This window comes from Ovis aries, chromosome 6, assembly GCF_016772045.2.
Source record: "Ovis aries strain OAR_USU_Benz2616 breed Rambouillet chromosome 6, ARS-UI_Ramb_v3.0, whole genome shotgun sequence".
NCBI classification, from domain to species: Eukaryota; Metazoa; Chordata; class Mammalia; order Artiodactyla; family Bovidae; genus Ovis; species Ovis aries.
This window is the reverse complement of record NC_056059.1, coordinates 81,761,160-81,787,230: the sequence shown is the minus strand read 5'-3', so window position 1 is coordinate 81,787,230 and position 26,071 is coordinate 81,761,160. Positions and strand designations below refer to the sequence as shown.

The following is a 26,071-nucleotide window of genomic DNA, read 5'->3' as shown; positions in this document are numbered from 1 at the left end:
GGGCAGCTGCCAGGAGGAACCAGCCCATGTCCAAGGAGTGGTGGCTGCACAGGCGCAGGAGGGCCTAGAGGAACTATCCCACTTTGAAAGTAAAGAAGAGCGAGGTGAGGAGATACCTCTCATCCAAAGTAAGGAGCAGCAGCTGCACTTTGCTGGAGCAGCCGTGAAGAGATACCCCAAACCCAAGATAAGAGAAACCCAAGATGGTAGGTGTTGCAAGAGGGTGTCAGAGGGCAGACACACTGAAATCATACTCACAGAAAACTAGTCAGTCTAATCACACTAGGACTACAGCCTTGTCTAACTCAATGAAACTAAGCCATCCCCTTGGGGCAACCCAAGACAGGCAGGTCATGGTGGAGAGGGAGACAGGGATCAAGACCATCCCCATGGGAAAGAAATGCAAAAAAGCAAAATGACTGTCTGGGGAGGCCTTACAAATAGCTGTGAAAAGAAGAGAAAGAAAAAGCAAAGGAGAAAAGAAAAGATATAAGCATCTGAATGCAGAGTTTCAAAAAATAGCAAGAAGAGATAAGAAAGCCTTCTTCAGCAATCAGTGCAAAGAAATAGAGGAAAAGAACAGAATGGGAAAGACTAGAGATCTCTGCAAGATAATTAGAGATACCAAGGGAACATTTCATGCAAAGATGGGCTCGATAAAGGACAGAAATGGTATGGACCTAATAGAAGCAGAAGATATTAAGAGGTGGCAAGAATACACAGAAGAACTGTACAAAAAAAGATCTTCACGACCAAGATAATCACTATGGTGTGATCACTCATCTAGAGCCAGACATCCTGGGATGTGAAGTCAAGTGGGCCTTAAAAAGCATCACTACCCAAAGCAGTGGAGGTGATGGAATTCCAGTTGAGCTATTTCAAATCCTGAAAGATGATGCTGTGAAAGTGTTGCACTCAATATGCCAGCAAGTTTGGAAAACTCAGCAGTGGCCACAGGACTGGAAAAGGTCAGTTTCCATTCCAATCCCAAAGAAAGGCAATGCCAAAGAATGCTCAAACTACCACAAAATTGCACTCATCTCACATGCTAGTAACTGCTATTGCTAAGTCACTTCAGTCGTGTCTGACTCTGTGTGACCCCATAGACGGCAGCGCATCAGGCTCCCCCGTCCCTGGGATTCTCCAGGGAAGAACGCTTGAGTGGGTTGCCATTTCCTTCTCCAATGAATGAAAATTAAATGTGAAAGTGAAGTTGCTCAGTTGTGCCGACTCTTAGTGACCCCATGGACTGCAGCCTACCAGGCTCCTCCATCCATGGGATTTTCCAGGCAAGAGTACTGGAGTGGGGTGCCATTGCCTTCTCCGCACATGCTAGTAAAGTAATGCTCAAAATTCTCCAAGCCAGGCTTCAGCAATACGTGAACTGTGAACTTCGTGATGTTCAAGCTGGTTTGAGAAAAGGCAGAGGAACCAGAGATCAAATTGCCAACATCCGCTGGATCGTGGAAAAAGCAAGAGAGTTCCAGAAAACATCTATTTCTCCTTTATTGACTATGCAAAAGCCTTTGACTGTGTGGATCACATAAACTGCGGAAAATTCTGAAAGAGATGGTAATACCAGACCACCTGACCTGCCTCTTGAGAAATCTGTATGTAGGTCAGGAAGAAACAGTTAGAACTGGACGTGGAACAACTGACTGGTTCCACATAGGAAAAGGAGTCCTTCAAGGCTGTATATTGTCACCCTGCTTATTTAACTTATATGCAGAGTACATCATGAGAAATGCTGGACTGGAAGAAACACAAGCTGGTATCAAGATTGCTAGGAGAAATAACAGTAACCTCAGGTATGCAGATGACACCACCCTTATGGCAGAAGGTGAAGAGGAACTAAAAGCCTCCTGATGAAAGTGAAAAAGGAGAGTGAAAAAGTTGGCTTAAAGCTCAACATTCAGAAAATGAAGATCATGGCATCCGGTCCTATCACTTCATGGGAAATAGATGGGAAACAGTGGAAACAGTGTCAGACTTTATTTTTTGGGGCTCCAAAATCACTGCAGATGGTGATTGCAGCCATGAAATTAAAGACGCTTACTCCTTGGAAGAAAAGTTATGACCAACCTAGATAGCATATTGAAGAGCAGAGACATTACTTTGCCAACAAAGGTCCATGTAGTCAAGGCTATGGTTTTTCCATTGGTCATGTATGGATGTGACAGTTGGACTGTGAAGAAAGCTGAGCACTGAAGAATTGATGCGTTTGAACTGTGGTGTTGGAGAAGACTCTTGAGAGTCCCTTGGACTCAAGGAGATCCAACCAGTCCATTCTGAAAGAGATCAGCCCTTGGATTATTTGGAGCAAATGATGCTAAAGCTGAAACTCCAGTACTCTGGCCACCTCATGTGTCGAGTTGACTCATTGGAAAAGACTCTGATGCTGGGAGGGACTGGGGGCAGGTGATGAAGGGGACGACCAAGGATGAGATGGCTGGATGGCATCTCTGACTTGATGGACGTGAGTCTGAGTGAACTCTGGGAGTTGGTGATGGACAGGGAGGCCTGGCGTGCTGCGATTCATGGGGTCGCAAAGTCGGACACAGCTGTGTGACTGGACTGAACTGAACTAAGCAAATATAAATCAGTTAGTGAGGTTTAGACCATTTTCTGTTGGTTTGAATTACAAAGATGGGGGTTTTGAAAGTTATACCTACTTTTTAAATAAAAAGAATTTTCAGGAAATTTAAAATAAGGGAAAAATTAAGTTACATAATGATTTCAGAATCAGAGCTTCACAACAAGCTCTGGTAGCTCTAAATCTAACAAGCACAGACAGTGGGCTAAGACCTGTTGTTGAACTTGCTGCAGGCTACAGGTACTTTATAATGTGTTTATAGCAGGGAATGGGAAAATGGATTCGTCAGGGTGGAATGGTAGCTGGACACACATAGAAGAGGAAGAGAAATATTTACTTTTGCTTCCCTCTTGGGCAAACCTAAGGAACAGTGACTCAAATGATTAGGACCAGAACAGTTTAGGTTTGCCTTTTCTGTGAGACTTAGTTCACAAACACAGCTTTCTTTAATTTGGTTAGAAACTTAAAAATAAAAAAGTAAATGTAAATGTTGGAAGAAAATGTAGGATATGAAACAAAAACTTAAACATTTCAAGTTTCAACTTTTGCTTTTACTCTCAAAGAGAACATGATAACTATAATCAGTTCAGTTCAGTTCAGTCGCTGTCGTGTCCAACTCTTTCCAGCCCCATGAATCACAGCACACCAGGCCTCCCTGTCCATCGCCAACTCCCGGAGTTTACACAAACTCATGTCCATCGGGTCGGTGTTGCCATCCAGCCATCTCATCCTTTGTCCTCCCCTTCTCCTCCTGCCCCCAGTCCCACCCAGCATCAGGGTCTTTTCCAGTGAATCAACTCTTCACATGAGGTGGCCAAAATATTGAAGTTTCAGTTTTAGCATCAGTCCTTCCAATGAACAGCCAAAACTGGTCTCCTTTAGGATGGGCTGGTTGGATCTCCTTGCAGTCCAAGAACTCTCAAGAGTCTTCTCCAATACCACAGTTCAAAAGCAGCAATTCCTCCGTGCTCAGCTTTCTTCACAGTCCAACTCTCACATCTATACATGGCCACTGGAAAAACCACAGCCTTGACTAGACGGACCTTTGTTGGCAAAGTAATGTCTCTGCTTTTGAATATACTGTCTAGGTTGGTCATAAGTTTCCTTCCAAGGAGTAAGCGTCTTTTAATTTCATGGCTGCTATCACTATCTGCAGTGATTCTGGAGCCTCCCAAAAGTAAAGCTTGACACTGTTTCCACTGTTTCCCTATCTATTTCCCATGAGAACTATAATATATAACCCTAAATTATGTGATTGAAATTTTCTAAGAGAGTAAAACTTACATGTGCTCACCAAAAATAAATTTTTAAAGGTATGCATTGGAGATCTTGTGAGAGTTACTTTAAAAAATAAAATTTACTATAGAAAGAATGATCTGGAAAGCCCAGTGTAGAGCAATGCCACATTTAGAAGATCAGTGGTAGGAGGGCATGTGAGATAACTATTACCCCTGGACAGTTACTGTCTTCAGGGGCAATGGTGCACTTTGCTAGAGCTAAAAGCTAAAGGAACTATGAAGAGAGATTGAGGATGCAGGAGATTTTGCTGATAATTTAAGGTAGTCTAAGAATCACAGTGGTAGGTTTTCAGATGTTCCAGAAGTGAGGGAGATGGGATCTCTAAAAGGCAGGATGTACATAGTTACAGAGAGAAGACAATTCATGAGTTAATAGATAAAATGGTAGGTGAAGTATGGTAATATATAACACAAGATTTAAAATGTAGTAGGCACTCTATAGGAATTTCACAGGTGGCACTGGTGATAAAGAACCTTCCCACCAATGCAGGAGACAAAAGAGACATGTGTTTGATTCCTGAGTCAGGAAGATCCTCTGGAAGAAGGCATGGCAACCCACTCCAGTATTCTTGCCTGGAAAATTTAACAGACAGAGGAGCCTGGCAGGCTGCAGTCCATGGGGCTGCAAAGAATGGGACACAACTAAGCAACTGAGCACACACACACACACAAACACACACACAACTCACACACACTCAATAAGTGTCATTTTAACTTTATTATATGGATAAACATAAAAAGTGGTTTCTAACTGAAATTTTTTATTCTCATGACAAACTCATAATACATATTAACATGATTTAAAAGACTAGACAAAAATTAATTATTGATATACCTTTCCAAAATTTTTGAATGGTGTAACAGTTGATTCAGTCAATGCCCTGTTTCTAGGCATAGTTTTAAATATCTTAAAGCAAACATACAAAATATGTGACATATTTAAAAGTGCTCAGAAATCTTCATGTGAAGTATTCATCCAAAATACACAATTTGTCAAAACTGGGAATGATTCCATTTAAACTCTAGTTTATATACCTAATATGAATGAGGAAGAGTTTATTAAAAAAACACAGACTTACCTACTACTTGTGTGCTTAAATAAATGAAAATCTATCAAGAATATTTAGTTTCTCCTTAAGAATAACACTTGTAATTTCTTTTTGCTTCAGATGAGAGCCGTAAAATGTGGGTAGAACAAGCACACATGACATAAATCATCAAAATAAGTTCTCCCAAATGTCATGTTTCTTAACCACAAATTGCTGTAACTGTTTAAACCACATCATAATTTGAGAATCCCTCTTTCTGTACAGGCTCAGTGCCAGATTTGCATGGCAAGCTTGATCACAGGACTGAAGACTCAGTTCTAGTAAACTGTCGCAAATCTGCCTTTTGAAAAGTCAGGATTTATTCCCACCAGGTTTCACCAGCAGATTGATTTTTAAGTTTTTCATGCAGGATAGAGTTTGAAAAAAGGGTATTTATTTTTCATACTTATGATATGTTGATGTTTAAGTGATTATTTGTAAGTTCTGTATAAAACACTACAGTCTTCATATTTAAAATGTTTTCTCAAAGTTTATTGAATTAACATAGTTCAAGACATTTATTTCTTATACTCATTTTCTTAACATTTATTTCTCTGTATGTTTACCTATTACTGGCAATGCCATTCTTACTGATACATAAACTATTATGTATTTATAGTAACTAGTGTTAATGGTGAATTTAGTACATTTTTAGAAAGAAGCTTTAGTACAGTTTTAGTGCATTTAGTATATTTGTAGTAAGAAAAAACCCAAGACAACAAAGAGAAGACTCTACACATGGACATCACCAGATGGTCAATACCAAAATCAGATTGATTATATTCTTGGCAGCCAAAGATGGAGAAGCTCTATACAGTCAGCAAAAACAAGACTGGGAGCTGACTATAAATCAGATCATGAACTGCTTATTGCAAAATTCAGACTCAAATGGAAGAAAGTAGGGAAAACCGCTAGACCGGGTATGAGTGAATTAAATCAAATCTCTTACTGTTGTACAGTGGAAGTGAGAAATAGATTTAAGGGATTAGATCCAGTAGCCATAGTGCCTGAAGAACTATGAACGGAAGTTCGTAACAATGTACAGGAGGCAGTGATCAAGACCATCCCCAAGAAAAAGAAATGCAAAAGGTGAAAGTGTTGTCTGAAGAGGCCTTACAAATAGCTGTGAAAAGAAAATAAGCTAAAGGCAAAGGAGAAATGGAAAGACATATCCATTTGAATGCAGAGTTCCAAAGAATAGAAAGGACAGGTAAGAAAGCCTTCCTAGTGATCAATGCAAAGAAACAGGAAAACTATAAAATGAGAAAGGCTAGAGATCTCTTCAAGAAAATCAGAAATACTAAGGGAATATTTCATGCAAAGATGGGCTCAATAAAGGACAGACATGGCATGGACCTAACGGAAGCAGAAGATATTAAGAAGAGATGGCAAGAATACACAGAAGAACTATACAAAAAAAGATCTTCATGACCCAGATAACCACAATGGTGTGATCACTCACCTAGAGCCAGACATCCTGGAATATGAAGTTGAATGGGCCTTAGCAAGCATCACTACCAACAAAGCTAGTGGAGGTGATGGAGTTCCAGTTGAGCTATTTCAAATCCTGAAAGATGATGCTATTAAAGTGCTGCAATCAATAGGCCAGCAAATTTGGAAAACTCAGCAGTGGCCACAGGACTGGAAAAGGTCAGTTTTCATTAAAATCCCAAAGAAAGGCAATGCCAAAGAATGTTAAAACTACCACACAATTGCACTCATCTCACATACTAGCAAAGTAATGCCCAAAATTCTCCAAGGCAGGCTTCAACAGTACATGAACTGTGAACTTTCAGATGTACAACCTGGATTTCGAAAAGGCAAGGGAAGCAGAGATCAAATTGCCAAAATCTGTTGGGTCATCGAAAAAACGAGAATTCCAGAAATACATCCACTTCTGCTTTATTGACTATTCCAAAGCCTTGGACTGTGTGAATCACAACAAACTGGAAAATTCTTCAAGAGATAGGAATACCAGACCACCTTACCTGCCTCCTGAGAAATCTGAATGCAGGTCAAAAAGGAACAGTTACAGACTAGCCCCAAATTGGGAAACGAGTACGTCAAGGCTGTCACCCTGCTTTTTAACTTATATGCAGAGTACATCATGTGAAATGCTGGGCTGGATGAAGTGCAAGCTGGAAGGAATCAAGATTGCCGGGGGAAATATCAATAACCTCAGCTACGCAGATGTCACCACCCTTATGGCAGAAAGTGATGGAAGAACCAAAGAGCCTCTTGATGAAAGTGAAAAAGGAAAGTGGAAATGTTGGCTTAAAATTCAATATTCAGAAAACTAAGATCATGACATCCAGTCTCATCACTTCATGGCAAATAGATGGGGAAACAATGGAAACATTAACAGAATTTATTTGCTTGGGTGTTCAAATCACTGCAGATGGTGATTGCAGCCATGAAATTAAAAGACATTTGCTGCTTGGAAGAACAGCTTTGACAAACCCAGACAGCATATTAAAAAGCAGAGACATTTTTTTGCTAACAAAGGTCCATCCTAGTCAAAGCTAGGATTTTTCCAATAGTCATGAATAAATGTGGACTCTATGAATAAAGCTGAGTGCCGAAGAATCGATGCTTCTGAACTGTGCTGTTAGAGGAGACACTTGAGAGTCCCTTGAACTGCAAGGAGATCCAACCAGTCCATCATAAAGGAAATCAATCCTGAATATTCATTGGAAAGATTGTTGCTGAAGCTGAAAATCCAGTATTTTGGCTACCTGATGTGAAGAACTGATTCATTTGAAAAGACTCTGATGGTGGGAAAGACTGAAAGCAGGAGGGGAAGGGAATGACAGAGGATGAGCTGGCTGGATGTCATTACCAACTCGGTGAACATGAATTTGAGTAAGCTCCAGGAGTGCTGGGAAGCCTGGCTTGCTGCAGTCCATGGGGTTGCAGAAGGTCATACACAACTGAGTGACTGAACTGAACTAAGTAAGAAGCTTTAAATATCATGATATAATGAGTATTTTTGAAAAGTTGATTTTGAATTTTTCCCTGTTGATTTTTAGCATCATTTTTGATAAAAATGCCATAATGAGCTGGAAATGATTTATGTTTTATAGAGGAAAAAGTGAAAATGCTCCCCTAGACAATGTATTACTTATTTCTGACTGTCTTTGAATTAAAAAAAAAAAAAAGATGGAAGGTACAAAACTAAATGGCACTTTGTTCAACCAAGTATGGGTTTTCTTTCAGAAACCAAAAGGAGCAGTGGAGAGGGAAAGTGAGGCTGAGTTTCTTCTTGGGAAAGAAGGCTGACAGAACCAGAACTTTTCAAGAATAAAGATCCAGAAATCCTTTAAGGATAAGGATAGTAGTAGTTTGGGGAACAAAGTTATCAGTGAGCATAATGGGGTCTGAATGTCAGCTTTGTTCTTGGTTATGTTCCAGGGGTACGGTTTACTTTTAAATGTAAAATGGAGATGATATTATTTATTTACCTTGAATTTCTTGGGAATTTTAACTGAAGAAATGAAGTTAAAATACATCTTAGTAAATTGCCCAGAACTTTGATGTCATACTAATTAGTAAATATAAAGCTGAATGCTATGCTTTGAGTCTCTTGGCAATATCTTTGTATCCTAAGCACCCAACCAAAGACAATCAACACCATGCAGAATTTTGTGTATTGGATGCTACGTGTAGAGGATCATCTTCTTTTCTTCATGCACACTCTTCCCAATAGAGATTATATTCAGTCCCGTGGTCTTAAATACTCTTAAATTCAGCCCAGACTTATCTTTCAAACTCTAGATCCATCTATTTGGCTGTATGGTTGATATCTCCCCTAGAATGTCTCATCTTTCTCGAGTGTAATATGTCCCAAATTGAATTTCCCATATTCCCCTGAAAACCCTCAGCATCTGCAAACTTCTCTATATCAGATGAGAGCAGTTTCACCTTTCCAGTCCCTCAAATCATGCTTTACTTCTTTCTTTATCTTATTTCCCACATCCAGTTAGTCTGAGAATGCCGTTTTCTCTACTTTGAATTATATGCAGCATCCAGTGGTTTCACATTACTTCTACTGCCGCCCTGGACCAAGCCAACATCATCCTTCTGATTGGCTGCAGTAGTAGCCTCTTAACTCTTGCTTCCTATCTTATTCATCCTAAGTGTTGTACTGTGTCATTTCTCTGAGTAAAAGGGAAAGTTTTTACAATAGCCTTCAAAGCCCTTTGTGCCTACCATCCATTTGACCACAACCCCTAATATACTTACTTTTGCTAACTCTGTCCCAGCTACTCCTCCTCTTATAAGGCCACTAATTCCATCAGGAGGGCCTCATCCTCATGATCTCATCTACTTAGTTACCTTCACATTGGAATTTGGGGCATTAGCATATGAATTTTGAGGGCACAAAAAACACTTAGTCCATAACAAATGCTTCCATTTCAATATCAGTTTTGTATGTTTTATGCTGAAAAAATGTCAATGTGTAATATGTTCATGATGTTAAAAAACAAAAAGAAAGAAAGAAGGAAAGAAAGAGAAGCAACACAAAATGTGAAGTTCTATAACACACTGCACATGCTTTCCTCAGCCTCTATCATCTGTAACTTTTAGGTTAGTCATTCATAATATTCAAATTGTAGTTTCTTTGAAGAAAATGTTTCCCTAAAATTGTAATTGGTGCCTCAAGCATGGTGCCTCTGCTCTCACCAGAATAATGGTGAGAAAGCTTAGCAATGTTACCAGACACATCCATGCTGAACTTCTAGATTCTTTACTTACTGGCTGCTTGTAAGAACTTAGGCACCTTGTACCTGTAATTTGGAATTAGAGGTTAAAGCGTCTGCCTGCAATGCAGGAGACCTGGGTTCGATCCCTGGGTCGGGAAGATCCGCTGGAGAAGGAAATGGCAACCCACTCCAGTATTCTTGCATGGAGAACCCCATGGATGGAGGAGCGTGGTGGGCTACAGTCCACGGGGTCACAAAGAGTTGGACACGACTGAGCGACTTCACTTTCACTTTCTTCACTTTTCATAGTATTATTGTCCTAATTAAATTATCTGGATCTGTGTAGAGTTCCACTCACTGACTGGCACTAGTGGACATGCTGAATATGTCAGTTTGTTTTATTAGTATGGGTACTGTAATTATTGTTTCTATGTCATATAATTATAAAAGAGAGTGTTTAGTGAGATGGTGATAGAATGGTAATCATAAAGTGACAGTGGAGAAGAATATGCTTTAAAACATAATCTAATTTGGATTAAGATTATAATCTAGTCTAAATTTCCATATTACAAAATAAAGAACCTTGAGATCAGCCATTTAGTTATTGTCTTTCTGGCTTACTTTTTCTTCATGCTCTGGCTTCTGAAAAAAACAAGAAAAACAGCCAAGACCCTTTCTGGTTTTGAAATTGAGATAGAGTCGGACACAACTGAGCGACTTCCCTTTCACTTTTCACGTTCATGCATTGGAGAAGGAAATGGCAACCCACTCCAGTGTTCTTGCCTGGAGAATCCCAGGGATGGGGGAGCCTGGTGAGCTGCCGTCTATGGGGTCACACAGAGTCGGACACGACTGAAGTGACTTAGCAGCAGCAGCAGCAGCAGCAGGATAGCTAGTGAAGTGAAGTCGCTCAGTCGTGTCCGACTCTTTGTGACCCCGTGGACTGTAGCCTGCCAGGCTCCTCTGTCCATGAGATTCTCCAGACAAGAATACTGGAGTGGGTTGCCATTTCCTTCTCCAGGGGATCTTCCCAAACCAGGGATCAAACCTGGGTCTCCTGCATTGCAGGCAGATGCTTTGTCCTCTGAGCCACCAAGGAAGCCCCTAAGACATAAAAATAAACTGTGGCAGTGATTGAGAAATTCTGTAGCACTGATCACATTAAGAAGAAAAAAATATGTGTGCTAAACATAGATAAATGAAAATAGTGTAATATATAATGCTATGAAATGTTTTTCAGATTTTGCCTGCTTGAAGTTTCTAGAACTAAGGTATATTATTAAAGGACAATCTTTTCCAACTGATTTTGGGAATGCATCATTTTCTATTCTGTGAATAAAGAGCTGTGCCCCTAATGTTGACATCTGAAATTATTTAATTCGAGACCCAGCAGGACAGTTGAACACTGAAAATCAGGGGCAAATAGATGGCTGCTTTTGCCAAATTAACTGCACTAGCCAGTTGCTTTTGCTAATTCATAGACTTTCAGTTGAAAAAGTCAGCATTTCTTAGATATGGCTTGAACATTCGAAAAATGCTTGATCCAGTTGAATTCTCAGTGTATAATTTGGAGAACATTGTGAACAGCTGTATGTCTTATGTATCCTTTATACTTCTTTCATTGTATTCATGTTCATATAAACTAGCTGTGGCCTAGATCCAAGCACACTTCCTCACAAATAATCAGGGAAAATTTTAAATGTTTTTTTTTGTTTTAATACAAATTATGATTTTCAAACACTCAAGTTGATATCTATATGCTTTCTAAAAAACTGCATTATTACTATTTTATTAAGCTCAAATTGTAATCAATTTGAAGAGTAGTTCTCTGACAGGACTGAGGAGTAAGTTTTCCTTTGTTATAGGTGTTGCTTGACTTTTAAGGAGAAAATTATCGCTAATTCATTTATACTACATATGTGGTTTATTCTTTATTTCAAAAGAGTACGTACTTAATCTGTACTTTTTCATCGAATCAAGGGAAATATAATTTTGTTACACAGGTTTTATTATTTTCTGAGTTAGTTGACTGAGATGTAATGCCCAGTGGTACAAGGCAAAGTGTTCATAATGGAAAGCACTGTTTTTATCTTAGCTGTCAAGGTAAAGACCCTGGGCCAGACCTTGCATATACTTTCAAAATAAATACTGTATTTTAGTCTGTTCATTTTAACAATATAAACACTACTTTTTAACTTAAAGAAGTATTATCTTCTTTAATACTCTTTTTAATCCTTTATTAAAATTTTAAATTAATTTTATACAATTTTTAATGAAGTGGGAAATATATAACCAAATATCAAAGATTTTGCATATTTAAACTCTCGTACATATCCTACCACACTGTTACTGAAGCATACTATTTGGGAGAACAAAATGATCAACATCTTATCCATTGAAATTATAGAAATACCAAAAAGTCCAGTGGATTAGTAATTAAAATACAACTTTAAAACTATCTATAGCACTTGTTTATTGGAGCAGAATCCAATTAATCAGAAATTAAAGGGAAATTATAATCTTTGCTTTGAAAGATACCATGGATTTTGTTATTTTCAATAAATGTCCATCCTATATAGACAGGTTTTAAAAGTCTTTGAAGAGTTGCTGATGTTCTATAGCTTTTATTTTAGTGGAGATTCAGTTAGTTAAATGCAAAATGGTCATTTTGCTATTTACAACTCTACACAGTTTGGGGGTCATATGTCTGTCCGTTTCAAACTCCCAAAGGGCTTCATGGGTTTATTACTATATCTCAAGCATGTCCATGTTGCCAAAATGGAGAGATATATTATCATATCACTGCATAATGTCTTTTCATGAATAATACACAGGACTCTTGGTATTTAAACTTGTGAAACTGAAATTAGTTTAGAATAACAGTTTAATCTTAGAAAACCATATCCTGGTTAAGGGATAATTTTAATTGAGTAATAATTTAATCAGCATAATTTACTTGAGGATTAAAAATATTCCATCCCAGTTTATTTAGTATATAGATTTTATCTCTACATAGTTCTTCAGTATATTTCAAATTTTAAATATTTTAATGTTGCTAGCTATTAGTTATGAAGTATATAAGTTCTAAAATTAGAAATAAAATAAGATGTGATATTGGTACATAATACATTTTTTACTAAATATGAGGATACTCTGTTCTATTGTGACCTCTAGAGGAGGTGCCTTACCCTAGACTATGAGAGGAAGTTAAGTTCAGTATTAGTATTGATCACTGACCCTACATGACATGGTACTTCTATAAATGAATAGATTAGGAAACATAAAAATCTGAAAGTAATACAATCCTAAACAATTTCTAAAGTCACACAGCTATATTTTATTTACAATGTATAACATAAAATATATTGTATAAATATATCATATAATTTTATATAATTATATTATAATTTATAATAATATATGTGGATACATCTTACTGAAAGACAAGCTTTTTGTTTACATACACATTTAGACATACTCATAGGATGTGTATAACACATACATAGTGCTATAAGATTGTTTAGACTACTAGACAATCATACTCATCTTCCATACTAGTAAGGTTATGCTCAAAATCCTTCAAGCTAGATCTCAGCAGTACATGAACTGAGAACTTCCAGCTATTCAAGCTGGTTTTAGAAAAGGCAGAGAAACTAGAGATCAAATTGCCAGCATTTGCTGGATCATAGAAAAATCAAGGAAACTTCAGAAAAACATCATTTGTTGTTTCACTGACTACATAGGGCCTTTGGCTGTGTGGATCGTAATAAACTGTGGAAAACACTGAAAGAGATGGGAATACCAGACCATCTTGCCTATCTCTTGAGAACCGTATATGTGGGTCAAGAAGCAACAATTAGAACCTTATATGAAACAAAGGACTGGTTCAAAATTGAGAAAGGAGTATGACAAGGCTGTTTATCATCACCTTGTTTATTTAACTTATATGCTGAGTACATCATGCGAAATGCCAAGCTGGAAGAGTTACTAACTGGAATCAAAATTGATAGGAGAAATATCAACAACCTCAGATATGTAGATGATACCATTTTAATGGCAGAAAGTGAAGAGGAAGTAAAGAGCCTCTTGTTGATGATGAAAGAGGAGAGTGAAAAAGCTGCCTTAACTTAATATTAAAAAAACCTAAGATCATGGTATCTGATCCCATCACTTCATTCAAAATAGAAGGGGAAAAGGTGGAAGCAGTGACAGGTTTCTTTTTCCTGGGCTCTAAAATCACTGAGGACAGTGACTGCAGCCATGAAATTAGAAGACGATTGCTTCTTGGCAGGAAAGCTATGACAAACCTAGATAGCATATTAAAAAATAAAGACATCACTTTGCCTGGAAATGTCAGTATAGTCAAGGCTATGGTCTTTCCAGTAATCATGTACGGATTTGAGAGTTGGACTGTAAAGAAAGCTGAATGTTGAAGAATTGATGCTTTCGAACTGTGGTTCTGGAGAAGACTCTTGGGAGTCCCTTGGACTGCAAGGAAATCAAACCAGTCAAACCTAAAGGAAATCAGCCCTGAATATGCATTGGAAGAACTGATGCTGAAGCTGAAACTCCAATACTTTGGCCACTTGATGTGAAGTGCCAACTCACTGGAAAATATCCTAGTGCTAGGAAATACTGAAGGCAATAAGTGAAGGGGAATATAGATGATGAGATAGTTGGATGGCATCACTGATTCAATGGACATGAACTTGGGCAAACTCTGGGAGAGGTTAAGAGACAGGGAGGCCTGGTATGCTGCAGTCCGTGGAGTGGCACAGAGTCAGAGATGACTTGGCAACTGAACAACAGCACACCAGAAGATTCTATTTTTATTTTATTTTTTAATTGTCATTTTGAGTGTCTTTTAAAAATGTGTGCTAGGTTATGCTAGCAGTAAAGAACTCACCTGCCAGTGCAGGAAACTTAAGTGGTGCAGGTTCAATCCCTAGGTCAGAAATATCCCCTGGGAAATACATAACAACCCACTCCAGTATTCTTGTCTGGAGAATCCCAAGAACAGAGAAGCCTGAAGGGCTATGGTCCATAGGATTGCAAAGAGTTGGACATGACTGAATGATTTAACACACAAGTATGTGCCAGTCAACATATAAACATTAGCCACATTACTGAGTTATTTAATGACATAATGGCAGTTATTAGGTTTTACTTATATTTATATGTCCAGTACCATTTATGACACATAGGCTTGGTTTACTGCATATATTGATTGAGTGAATATGTAAAGGATATATAGCAATTTATTTTATTCTTTATTTATGAATATAGATATTTCTTTGAGCTTCTGTCTATATTTGGTGAGTAAATTATATACATACATACATATTTATATACTATATATAGAGAAATTCAAAGTATTTATCAACAGTATTTTATTTTTCTCTGGTATTTTTTTCAGTATTCCAATTAGCTCTATTGCTTTCAGTCATTGAAAGTTATTTACAAACTTAATTCTAAATTAGGATCTTTCTCATGTTTCTCTTTGTAAGTATTCAAGAACTGTTATGTAGTTTAAAATCTTATTTTAATGTAGGTTCAATTTTAATGTAGGTTTTTTATACTGAATGTGAATTTCAAATGTAAGAATAAATCTGCTATTATTGTTAAATTTTGATGTAAATGTTATTGGAAATACTTTGAGTTGTAATTTTCTTCTAGCATGTTGTTTTATGCTCTTTTTCTTAACACATCTCTTAAATTTTGCCTGAACTATCTTGTGGACACTTTATTTTTAAAAATCTATTTAAATAGCAAATTTGACATAGCTTATATCCTCTGAAAATTTACATATCAAAGAACTGTGGTAAAAACCTTGTTCATAGTGATTTTCTGTCTTTCTTAATAAAGTATAATGGGATAAATCCAATATGTTTTGAACTTTACTTGTATCTTAAACTCTACAGACAGGAGTTTGTGCATTTTTATTCCCATTGCCTTTTATATATATTTAAATAATCTATTTTAATTCTAAAAGAGATAATTCTAATATTATAAATTATTAAAACAATATATTTTACATTAATTTAAATTGTTTTTCTTGGTTCCCATGTTTATTGAGTATTGACTTTGACTTGCAAAATGGATTCACTTAAGAATCCCAACAGTGATGAATCTTTAAGACTGAAATATTTTGGAAACATTACAAGGAATTTAATTGAGAAGAGTTGAAAAAATCCTAGCTTATCAACTATCCATTTTTGGTAATTTTGAAGATTGAAAGAATTCCTAATCAGACTAGGCAGCACCTGTTCACACTTTTAACAATTGACAGCCTTTATTCATTTGAATTGGAGGAGGAAATGACAACCCACTTCAGTATTCTTGCCTGGAACATCCCATGGACAGAGGAGCCTGGTGGGTTACAGTCCATGGGATTGCAAAGAGTCAGACATGACTGAGTGTGCACGTGCACACCACACCCACTCACAGTCATTTGAATATTGATGATTTGCATCTTATGTTTAAATCTCAAAACTGTATTTTAATTGATATCTATAACATCCTTGTTTTTAAACTGATATCTATGAGAGTCAGTGTTGGTAGTTTGTGCAAAACTTCTAAAGTAGTGAGCAAGGTTGTAATACTATACTTTTTTACTTGCCAGAACTTAATATTTAGACAATTCTCATTAACAAGCTATTTTTAAGTTCCTGCTGTACCATTTAGACCCTGAGAAAGAAACATACCATTTATACCCATAAATACTGATGAATCTGTACTCAGTACAAAGAACTATGCTTCATATGATGAAAACCAAATGAACAGTTTTCAGTCTCCAGAATGTTTATATGAGTTGGGAGCCGATGAGAAAATCTACACATAAAATTTTGTCAAAATAGTTTCTATCTTCCATAAAAGAAACACTAAGCAAATAGTTCAAAGGTCTAAAGGATGTATAAGAAAACATGTAATCATGGATTTAGCACAAGCATCTTAGGAAACATAGAACTTAAAATGAGCAAGGAAGCACTGACAGAATAGGAACTTTAAAACTAGTTTCCATTCCTCCAGAGGACTGCTAAGATAGCCTCATGAAAATGTTAACATGGGGTGTGTTTCTTTGGTCTTGTTCCTTGTTCAACTTGAATGGACTTGCATAGTATTTTCAAATATTTAGGTAATGTACAAGAGTTCTATGAAACAACATTGCTCCAGAAGCTTCCTTTGTTTTGAATGAATTATATCAAGTTGTAATTTAGAAAAATTTTACTTCTTACCTAAATAATTTTTGTTGAATATTGTCAAGATTAAAAGGTAAAAAGTAAATTTTACTTTTTTGGACTATTATTTATTTTCTGTCTCCTAAATGTGTTGTTGCTTCAGAATATAAAGTAGAATTTTTTTTTTCTCACCACCACACAGATATTCCCTGCCACAGTGCTTGGCAGAAAGAGCACCCTCAAAAAATAAATACACACAGAGTCTTCCAGATGTGTTCAGATTAAATACAAGTCTTTTATCAAGGACTACAAGCTTGTTGTACCACCCCTGTTCTCTCAATTTATACTTCTTGTCTTTTGACCTGGAATGCTTTTCCTTCAGTATTCAAAGGCAGATAAAGAAGTTTCTCAAGTTCTGGACATTGCAAGTCAGTTAGTATTGATGGACATAGAGAGTGTGATAGGAGATTACATTTAAAGGGTTTCTTAAATATTGTCTGGAAACTTGTAGGCTGTGCTGGCATTTTGTAATAAAATTAATAGGAGTTTCCCAAAAGAGGATATGGTCAAATGCCATGGAGAAGTATGGCATCCAGAGGGCTACGTTCCTAACAAAGGAAGTGGCCGTGTTGTGGAATGTGTCAACATGTGACTTAGAATGAGGAACTTGTGATGCACGTGTGGAAAAATGATTTATGAAGTTATGTTCCACATGGAAACCAAACTGTTTGCTATTTAATTGCTATGGGGAGAAATGAAGTCAAGCAAGATTGACTGTGTTTAGCTATGCGTTTTGTTTTTGCTTCACTTTGTTTCCATTAAATAGTTCTGGAAAGTGTATCAGGCTCCAGATAATGACAAAGGGAGGGAGGGAGGAGAAAGCGTGAGACCAAGAGAAAGAGAGAGAGGGAGACTGAGAGAGAGAGGGGGATTGAGAGTACCCCTGATTTTGTAAAAGGGATAGTAGACACTTGGAAGATGACTCTAAGAGAGAGTACAGATGGGTCTCCAATTCAAATGAGCACATATATATATATATATATATTTTTTTTTTTTTTTGCTAAGAGCAAAGACATGTGTTGTTGTGCAGTCATGCCCAACTCTTTGCAACCCCATGGACTGTAGCCTGCCAGGCTCCTCTGTCCACTGATTCTCCAGGCAAGAATATTGGAGTGGGTAGCCATCCTTTTCTCCAGGGGATCTTTCCGACCCAGGGATAGAACCAGGTCTCCAGCATTGTAGATAGATTCTTTACCATCTGAGGCACCAGGCAAGCTCCCAAGAGCAAAGATACACGTCCCTTTTAATAGGAAGAAAGATCCAAGTGCATATAGATTTGGAGATTTGGTGGTAGACAAGTAAGAAATTTCCTCTCTGATGACTTCTAGTTCCCCAGCACACATGCATGTACCATGAGATTCACAAAGGAATAGAGCTTGTAAGGAATTAGAAGAAAGAACAGCTCCAAAATACTCATGCTGATCCTGAGGACTGATGCTAACTAAATAAATAATACCAAGATTGAAGGCAGGAGGAGAAGGGGACAACAGAGGGTGAGATGATTGGATGACATCGTCGACTCAATGAATGTGAGTTTGGGCAATGTCCAGTAGATAGTGAAGGACAGGGAAGCCTGGCATGCTACAGTCAATGGATTGCAAAGATTTGGAGATGACTAAGCTATTGAACAACAAGAAGATTGTGTAGCAACATTGCATGTCCCACTTGGATTCAGAGCCATGATTTGATAATGGATAATTAATGATTTTTTGATATTTTTTCTTGGAATGCATTGAACCCTACAGTTTTCCTCCCTATACTTCTATTTGGATTTCTTTAGCCACCTCTAATTAAATAATACTTTAAACATAATTACTGTCTCCCCAAATACATTTCATATCTAGTGTTCTCTGTCTGAGAAAATGGCACCAGTATTGCCTGTGAAGTTTAAGCCAAACACCTTAGAGTCATTGTTAGGATTTTTCACTTGTAACATCTGATCTATTAAATGTATCATGAAATGTTGCTGATTTTCCCTCATATTCATCTCCTGAATTTACCTACTCTTATCTATCACCACTCTTGTGGTGATAAGAGTGATTGGAACCACTCTTGTCTGTTTCCAGAACAATGCAACAGAAACAAAAGGGCCAAATGCCTCCATGCATGCTCCTTGTCAATCCATTGCCCATGCTAGAGAGAAATGATCTCTTACACACTACTTTGATCTTACTATTAACATTTCCCTGCTTACAACATTATAATTACCTGTTACTACCCATTAATTAAAAGTTCCAAATATTAGAAACCATAATGTGTTTCTGACCTGGTATCCTCTTCCTTAACATCACCTCTGTCTTTGTTCCCACTATCTCCCTGATCAACTTTTTAGTGTTTTCCATCCCCCTACTTGTTTTCCTCTCCCTTGAAAAGATTTTGCCCTCTAAGGCACTGCAGTACTCCTCCTCAAACTGGATAATTTTCCTATCTTTTACGTATCCGTGGAGACAGCTTCCTGAAGGAAGTGTTCTTTGGTATTCCAGTCTAAATAAGGTGTCCATATTTACTTCCCTGCTCTTTCTCTTTCCTGCATAATCATATTTACAGTTATACATGCAGTGGCTTTAATACTCATAAATGCAGGGCCACATCTATCTTTTTCACCTTGTACCCTAGTGGTAAGCAAAATTTCTGACTCACCACCTGCTGAAAGCATTTTGTTCAGCTTCTCTACTGAAGAGAAGGATATGATTTTCTACTTTTTATTTACATCTATATCATTTCCTATCTCCTAACTTCCCATGGAGGATTGAAAAGCAGCGTTATATATGATATTATATAAAGTTTTTAAATTAAAAGGAATTCATTAAAAAGAAATGACTTTTGTTTCATGAATGATAAATGAGCCCCAAATATGCAGAATGTGTGGATTGACAGTTCATGTCTTTGAAAGAAAATTATGTTTGAAGTGAGAATGGTTTTACTGAAAAGGATAAAAGAAGAAAAATTGGATAACTTAGCTAAGAATGGTACTGGCTGCTACAGCAATCCTATTATAAGAAAAATAATATTTTAAATCTTCTCCTAATCATTTAACTACAAGAATGTCCCTAATACTATCAAAAAGCTCTTCTTATCTTTCAAATACCTTCACATTCACTCTGAATTTGTAAGAGCATTAGGTTTTACTATCGCTATAATTAGATCTACTGAAAAATACCTTCTCATTTTTCATTTTTGTCAATTCCTGATTATTCATGGTGATGGCAGAAAGCCTTAGCATGGATTACTAAAACCCCAGATCATTTATAGCACATGAAAATTAGCCCTAGTTCATTATGTCTATCAGAATTTCCATGGAAATACAAATTTACCTTTAAGCTTTAGCAAATGTTCATTGACTCTTGAATAAATTCTCTTGAGTATATATAGTGGATTTTCAGAATAGGAAAAAAAAAACCATAAATAGTTGATTAGCTTTAAGTTAACTAAGCTCCAAAAAGTAATCAAACCATCAGTTTTATGGTTTTCACGTGGTTCATAGTGGACAATCGGAATATTGAATTTGGCTTTATTACCCATTGAGAAGAAAGAGAAAGGTAAAAGCTTAGGGAATACAGAATAAGGGAACTTAGCTTGTTAACATTTACTTACCTGACCACTAACTTAACAAAAATATCAGAGATTTTCTTCATGTGATTCTGAGTAGTTCAGTTACATTTTTCTTGCCATGTCATTCACTCAGGTGTGTGTTACATAACAATATGTGAATACTTTCTGTAGTAACACTGTGATAAGTATTGTAAATGCAAAATTGAATAAGGCACATTTTTCTCCTTTATAGAGCATTATAATTTTTGTGATATAAACATGACTGATACCAGAATAGATGAATGTTGGATCAGTAAGGATCTCAATGAAAATTTCTAAAATGGAGTAAAAGTGGGAAAAACAAAAACCCTGAAGTCTGAATCCTCTTGATATTAGTATAATACAAATTAATAATAATGTGAATGATATACTAGCTCAATCATGCATTCTCTCCATTCTAAGAATTTTGTGAAGGTTTTAGCATTCCCTGATGGCTAAGTGTGTAAAGAACCCACCTGTAGTGCAGGAAACACAGATGTGAATTCAGTTCCTGGGTCGGGAAGATCCCCTGGAGGAGGAAATGGCAACGCACTGCAGTGTTCTTGCCTGAAAAATCCCATGGACAGAGGAGCCTGGTGGACTGCAATCCAAAGGGTCCCAAAGAGTTGGATACGACTGAGTGACTAAGCACACAGTTAATTTACTTATTAATTCAACAACAAAACTTTGAGCAACTATTGTGTATCATGCTGTTCTCTGAGCATAGTTGAAATTTTGTTTTTCTTCAACATAAGTTGTTCTAATAATAGCATAAATGAAAGTTATATTCAAAGCACTTTGTTTTAAATACATATGACCATCTTTATATTTCTTGTAGCATAAGAATCATTATAAATATATTCCAATATGTTTGATTTAAATACTTTAAATAAATATTTGATTATCTGGATGAATAGCCTGTTATTTACGATTCAGAAACTTATGAAAAAATTTTGAAATTAATGAAAGGATGGTGTTACATGAAATCTATGTATACTAGTCAAAATAATGACATTATTCACAAAGCAAACACTGCATCTGTTCGAGGGAAAAGCTTAGTCTCTTATTTCTTTTGACAGTGTGCAGACCTGGGTTCTTCAAAGCCTCACCTCACAGCCAGAGCTGCAGCAAATGTCCACCTCACAGTTACACCCATGAGGAAGCTTCAACCTCTTGTGTCTGTGAAAAGGATTATTTCAGGAGGGAGTCTGATCCACCCACAATGGCATGCACAAGTAAGGAAAATCCATGGATCTTTGGTGATGCTAACTTTCACCAGTTTGAAGAAATAGCATGATGGAGCCTGTTACATTCTATTACCGTTTTCCCCGAAACAGGCATAATGTTTAATTTGCCAATATAGGATTTCACCAGAATCCAATCTTCTTGAGTAAACATTAAGAAATCCAAGTCTCTTTTATCATTTACAGTGGCAAGAATCCGTTTTCCCTTATTTCAAGTTCAACATCTGGACCACAAATAAATTTTTTTTTCTTTATGATTTATTTGAGTGCTCGTGGTAGCCAAACGTGACTTTGACAAATCCATTCCCCTGTTCCTAGTAAACTGTTTTTATTTTTCTTCCTCTTCTTCCAAGCCAACTTTCTGATCACAAAAATATCCAGTACATGATACTTCTATCTTCTTGTAACCTGCCCCACTAAGCTGCGAAGACCAATGAGAAGGTCATTTATAAGACAGGAAACACTACACGAACATGGAGTGCTGCGGGTTGGCAAATCAAATTTAAGAGTCAAATATAAAACCAGTTGTCAACTAAGATTTTCAAGTGGTTGTGTTTTTTAAACAATGAGCATACTTAACTATTATTAAGTATATGGTCAGATAATCTTAGATGAATAATGAACATTTTATTCCAACATTTGCAGTGGATACTTCCATATCTATCAGTATTTTGGTGTTTTTGTTTTTCTACTGTGCCACATATTTCTGAGAAGGAAACAAATTTACATGTTATTTTGCTTGATAACAGTACTTCTTTAGTTTTTCTGTCTTTGTCTCTATAGCAAATCAAACAAAAACAAATGAAAGGGAAGAATAGTGAATCCCAACTCCCCTTACCATTCATTTTCCGTGATGTCCCATTTTGTACTCTTTTAGATCCCTGTAGGTTGTAGTTGCCTTCAAAGATGAAGACAATTTTTTTTGAAATTTAGTACTCTCTGGTATCATATATAAAGATATACGATTTCTTTACTTAAATAATCACAACTGAAATTTTATCTGAATTTCAGTGCCTGAATTTCATAATGTCAGTGAAATGTATATGCATTGTTTCTCAAATCATTGATATTAACTTTATAGTGTTAAAGATCATTCTTTATCACATTCTGATACTTTTATGGGTTAGATGGTTACTAACTATAAACAATTCCTCTTCACATAAGTAAATGACATTATTGTATACCTTTCTTAAGAGGATACATTTGAATGGAGGAGATACAAAGTGAGATTGAATGTGATGTATCTTGGTTGCAGTGGAAATTGCTTCAATTATTCAAAGCAAAATAAAACCCAAATAGTGGGGGGAGATGTTGGCTAGACTGTACTTTGGTGAATTAGAGAAAATCATATCTTGACTTTTTTCAATTTCATCAATTTTATAGGTATTCTTTTCTTTAAGTAGTCCAACCACGATCAGTCTCTTTCTCAGCATGAATATGAGCCTCCCATTCTGTAAAATTACTAGGTTTGGGAATGGGTGAGACCCCATGCTCTGGTGTCAATGACTGCTTAGCTCTTGTTTAGGACCTGAGGTTTATATTTTCTCTGTATCCAGGTGTGTGCATTTCTACTACTATGTCTCAGAGGAACACTCATTTGTATGCATTTCTCAAAATAGACAGGGAGTCCTGTAGAAGATCTTTCTAATAAATTGTGTGTGAGTGTGTGTATTCTGTTCTTAGTTGCATTCATAATACCACAAATACCACATATGGTGATACCCTAGATCAGATGAGATCACTTGATTTCTGTCTGTTTGGCTCTTTGGAATTAAATTTATGATTCAACTCCTTTTAATATTTTTTCTGGTACTCTGGAACACCAAATGCTACAAACCTAGAGGAAAAGAAAAAAAATTCAGATTCTAATGAATCTGTTCAAATTGAGGGTGCCTCTCACAGCTCTACTTGGGTTCATACATCATGTCTATTAGCAGGACGGCAGAATTTCATTACCTTATTTTTTTGGTGCGTGTCAGTCTAAGTCTTCACTGATTACCTCTTCTTTAGAGCTTCCCTTGTATATATGAGTTTCATTTTGACTTTGAGAGCCATATGTGCCCCCACTCACATGCTGAGGGGCTATTGGTAGCAGAGTCAGAAGAAGAGTTAGACCATGATACAGTTTTACAGATTTAGAGGAAAGATGGAAACTGTGGGTATAGTTAAGTTGGCAGGAAAAAAACTCAGAATTTTGATATCTTCTGAAGTAGACCTAATCCAAGTATACTTTACCTTTTTCTCACAAAGTAACCTGTAATATTTTGATCTCAAATTACATTTTTGCCATAATTTTCCACTATTAGAAAAGTTAAAGGCAATAGTAAAAAGAGTTGTATTTCCATCTTAAGTATTTGTTTCAATTTAAAAGTGACTTTTATATTGGAGTGTGTGAGATTGTATGGGAATATTCACAGGATTCAACCACAACTACAGCAAAGGTAGATATTTTTTAATCAAAACTGGTAATTTTTACATTATGGAGTTCTTTAAGTGATGTTTTATGAATACTAGGTAACTTTCTTACTACTTTTAAATTTAGTCCTCAGAAGTCATGGCTTAGTAAATGTTAGGTAGAAATTAATATTTACTTCTATGTTTAGAACAGACAGCACATATTAAGATAACTAAGCTGTCATCCTGAGTAGGTTAATTTACGCCTATGAACCATTCATAGTCCATTTTATTCCCTATTGGGACATTGTTGCTAAGTAATTCTGAAACAAATCTAAATGTGTTTTCTCTTCAAGAACATCTGATTATATAATATTAACAGTTGACTGAAGCTGTAAGTCGGAGTATCTAAAAATCTACTCTAGAGTCAGACAATATGCAGTTAATTCTTTTACAGACACTATTTTTTTAGAGCATTTTTAGGTTCAGAACAAAATTAAGAGGACGATACAGAGATTCCCCATATATCTCTCATCTGCACACATTCATAGCTTGTCTCATTATCAGCACCCCCCACCAGAGTAATGCATTGGTTACAATTGGTAGGTAACCAATTTTAGTTCTCTTTAGTCTGCTATTTCAGAAATACAGTATTATACACGTGGATAGCATTTGCTATTTATATATAAATTTATTATGCTGATTTTTAAAGGTCTGAACACATTCATTCTTCTTAATTGTGTTTTGGAGAATTATTTTTAAAGTAAGTTTCAGATTTTCAGTTAAGTAAAGTGCACAGTTTTGCCGAACCACAATGTTAAAACCATATCAAAGTATGCAAAATTTTATTATAGTTTGTAATTTTGATCAACTGCTTAAATTCTTGTGGTTTTTTTTTTTTTTTTTTTTTGGTCATATGAGGGAGGTTCCAAATTCTGTTGGTGGCTTATCAGTAGATATGCAACTTCCTTTGAGATAAACTAAGGCTGTTTTTGTTTTTCCTTTTTAATTTCTGTAGAATTTGTAGTCAAGAGCCAGACTAATAAATCCTCTTTCTACCTGTACTCATTGCTTAGTAAATCCTTCATGTTTAATTCCTAGCTTTCAGGGAACAAGTATCGTTGAGGACTTAATCACGTCAATTCCCAAGGAGAATTTTTCTTTGGACTTGCCAAAGAACCTGCCACTATTTGAATACATAATTTTATCTACATTTTTTTGCATGCGTAGTTTTATTCCATAATTATTTATGTATACACTAAGCAAAACATCATCTTTAATTGAACTCGTTACACTGCCAAGATAAGTCATTTCTATAGTATTTAAACCCTACTATTGTCCCGAGAAAACTATAACCAGATTTTTCAAAGATTATTACAAATTGATAATTCTTGCATTCTGCCCTGCTTAAAACAATGATTGCAAAGCTATTTTTTTTCTTCAGACCAGAAATTTGTGTAGTAAGCAATGCCTAATTTTATCGTCTCAAAATTTGTTTTTTTCACTTTACTTTGCAAACCAGGACCCCCCTCAGCTCCTCGGAATGCCATCTCAAATGTTAATGAAACTAGTGTCTTTCTGGAATGGATTCCTCCTGCTGACACTGGTGGAAGGAAAGATGTGTCATATTATATTGCATGCAAGAAGTGCAACTCCCATGCAGGTGTGTGTGACGAGTGTGGCGGTCATGTCAGGTACCTCCCCCAGCAAATCGGCCTGAAAAACACCTCTGTCATGGTGGTGGATCTGCTCGCTCACACAAACTATACCTTTGAGATTGAGGCAGTGAATGGAGTGTCCGACTTGAGCCCAGGAGCCCGGCAGTATGTGTCTGTAAATGTAACCACAAATCAAGCAGGTAAGTGTGATGTCCAACCAAATCATGTACCTTAGGACAAGCTCTGTCAGTTATCTCCCCAGCTCAGGGCTAAGTTGCCTGAGAC

The 26,071-nt window shown here is 36.6% G+C and overlaps 1 protein-coding gene across 8 annotated transcripts in view; it reads left to right on the top strand.

Annotated features, from left to right (window-relative positions):
- The window catches only part of EPHA5 (EPH receptor A5), a 411,134-nt gene that overhangs the window by 174,892 nt on the left and 210,171 nt on the right, over positions 1–26,071 (top strand). For 4 of the 8 annotated variants that reach the window (XM_042251462.2, XM_042251460.2, XM_042251461.2 and 1 more), the window contains exons 4-5: positions 21,570–21,725; positions 25,651–25,986. The exons of 1 other annotated variant lie outside the window; for it this stretch is intronic. In XM_042251462.2, coding sequence (XP_042107396.1) covers positions 21,570–21,725; positions 25,651–25,986 — 492 coding nt within the window. The remainder of the gene's footprint in view (positions 1–21,569; positions 21,726–25,650; positions 25,987–26,071) is intronic. 3 more of the 8 variants (XM_042251463.2, XM_060417646.1, XM_042251464.2) reach the window with 1 other exon arrangement.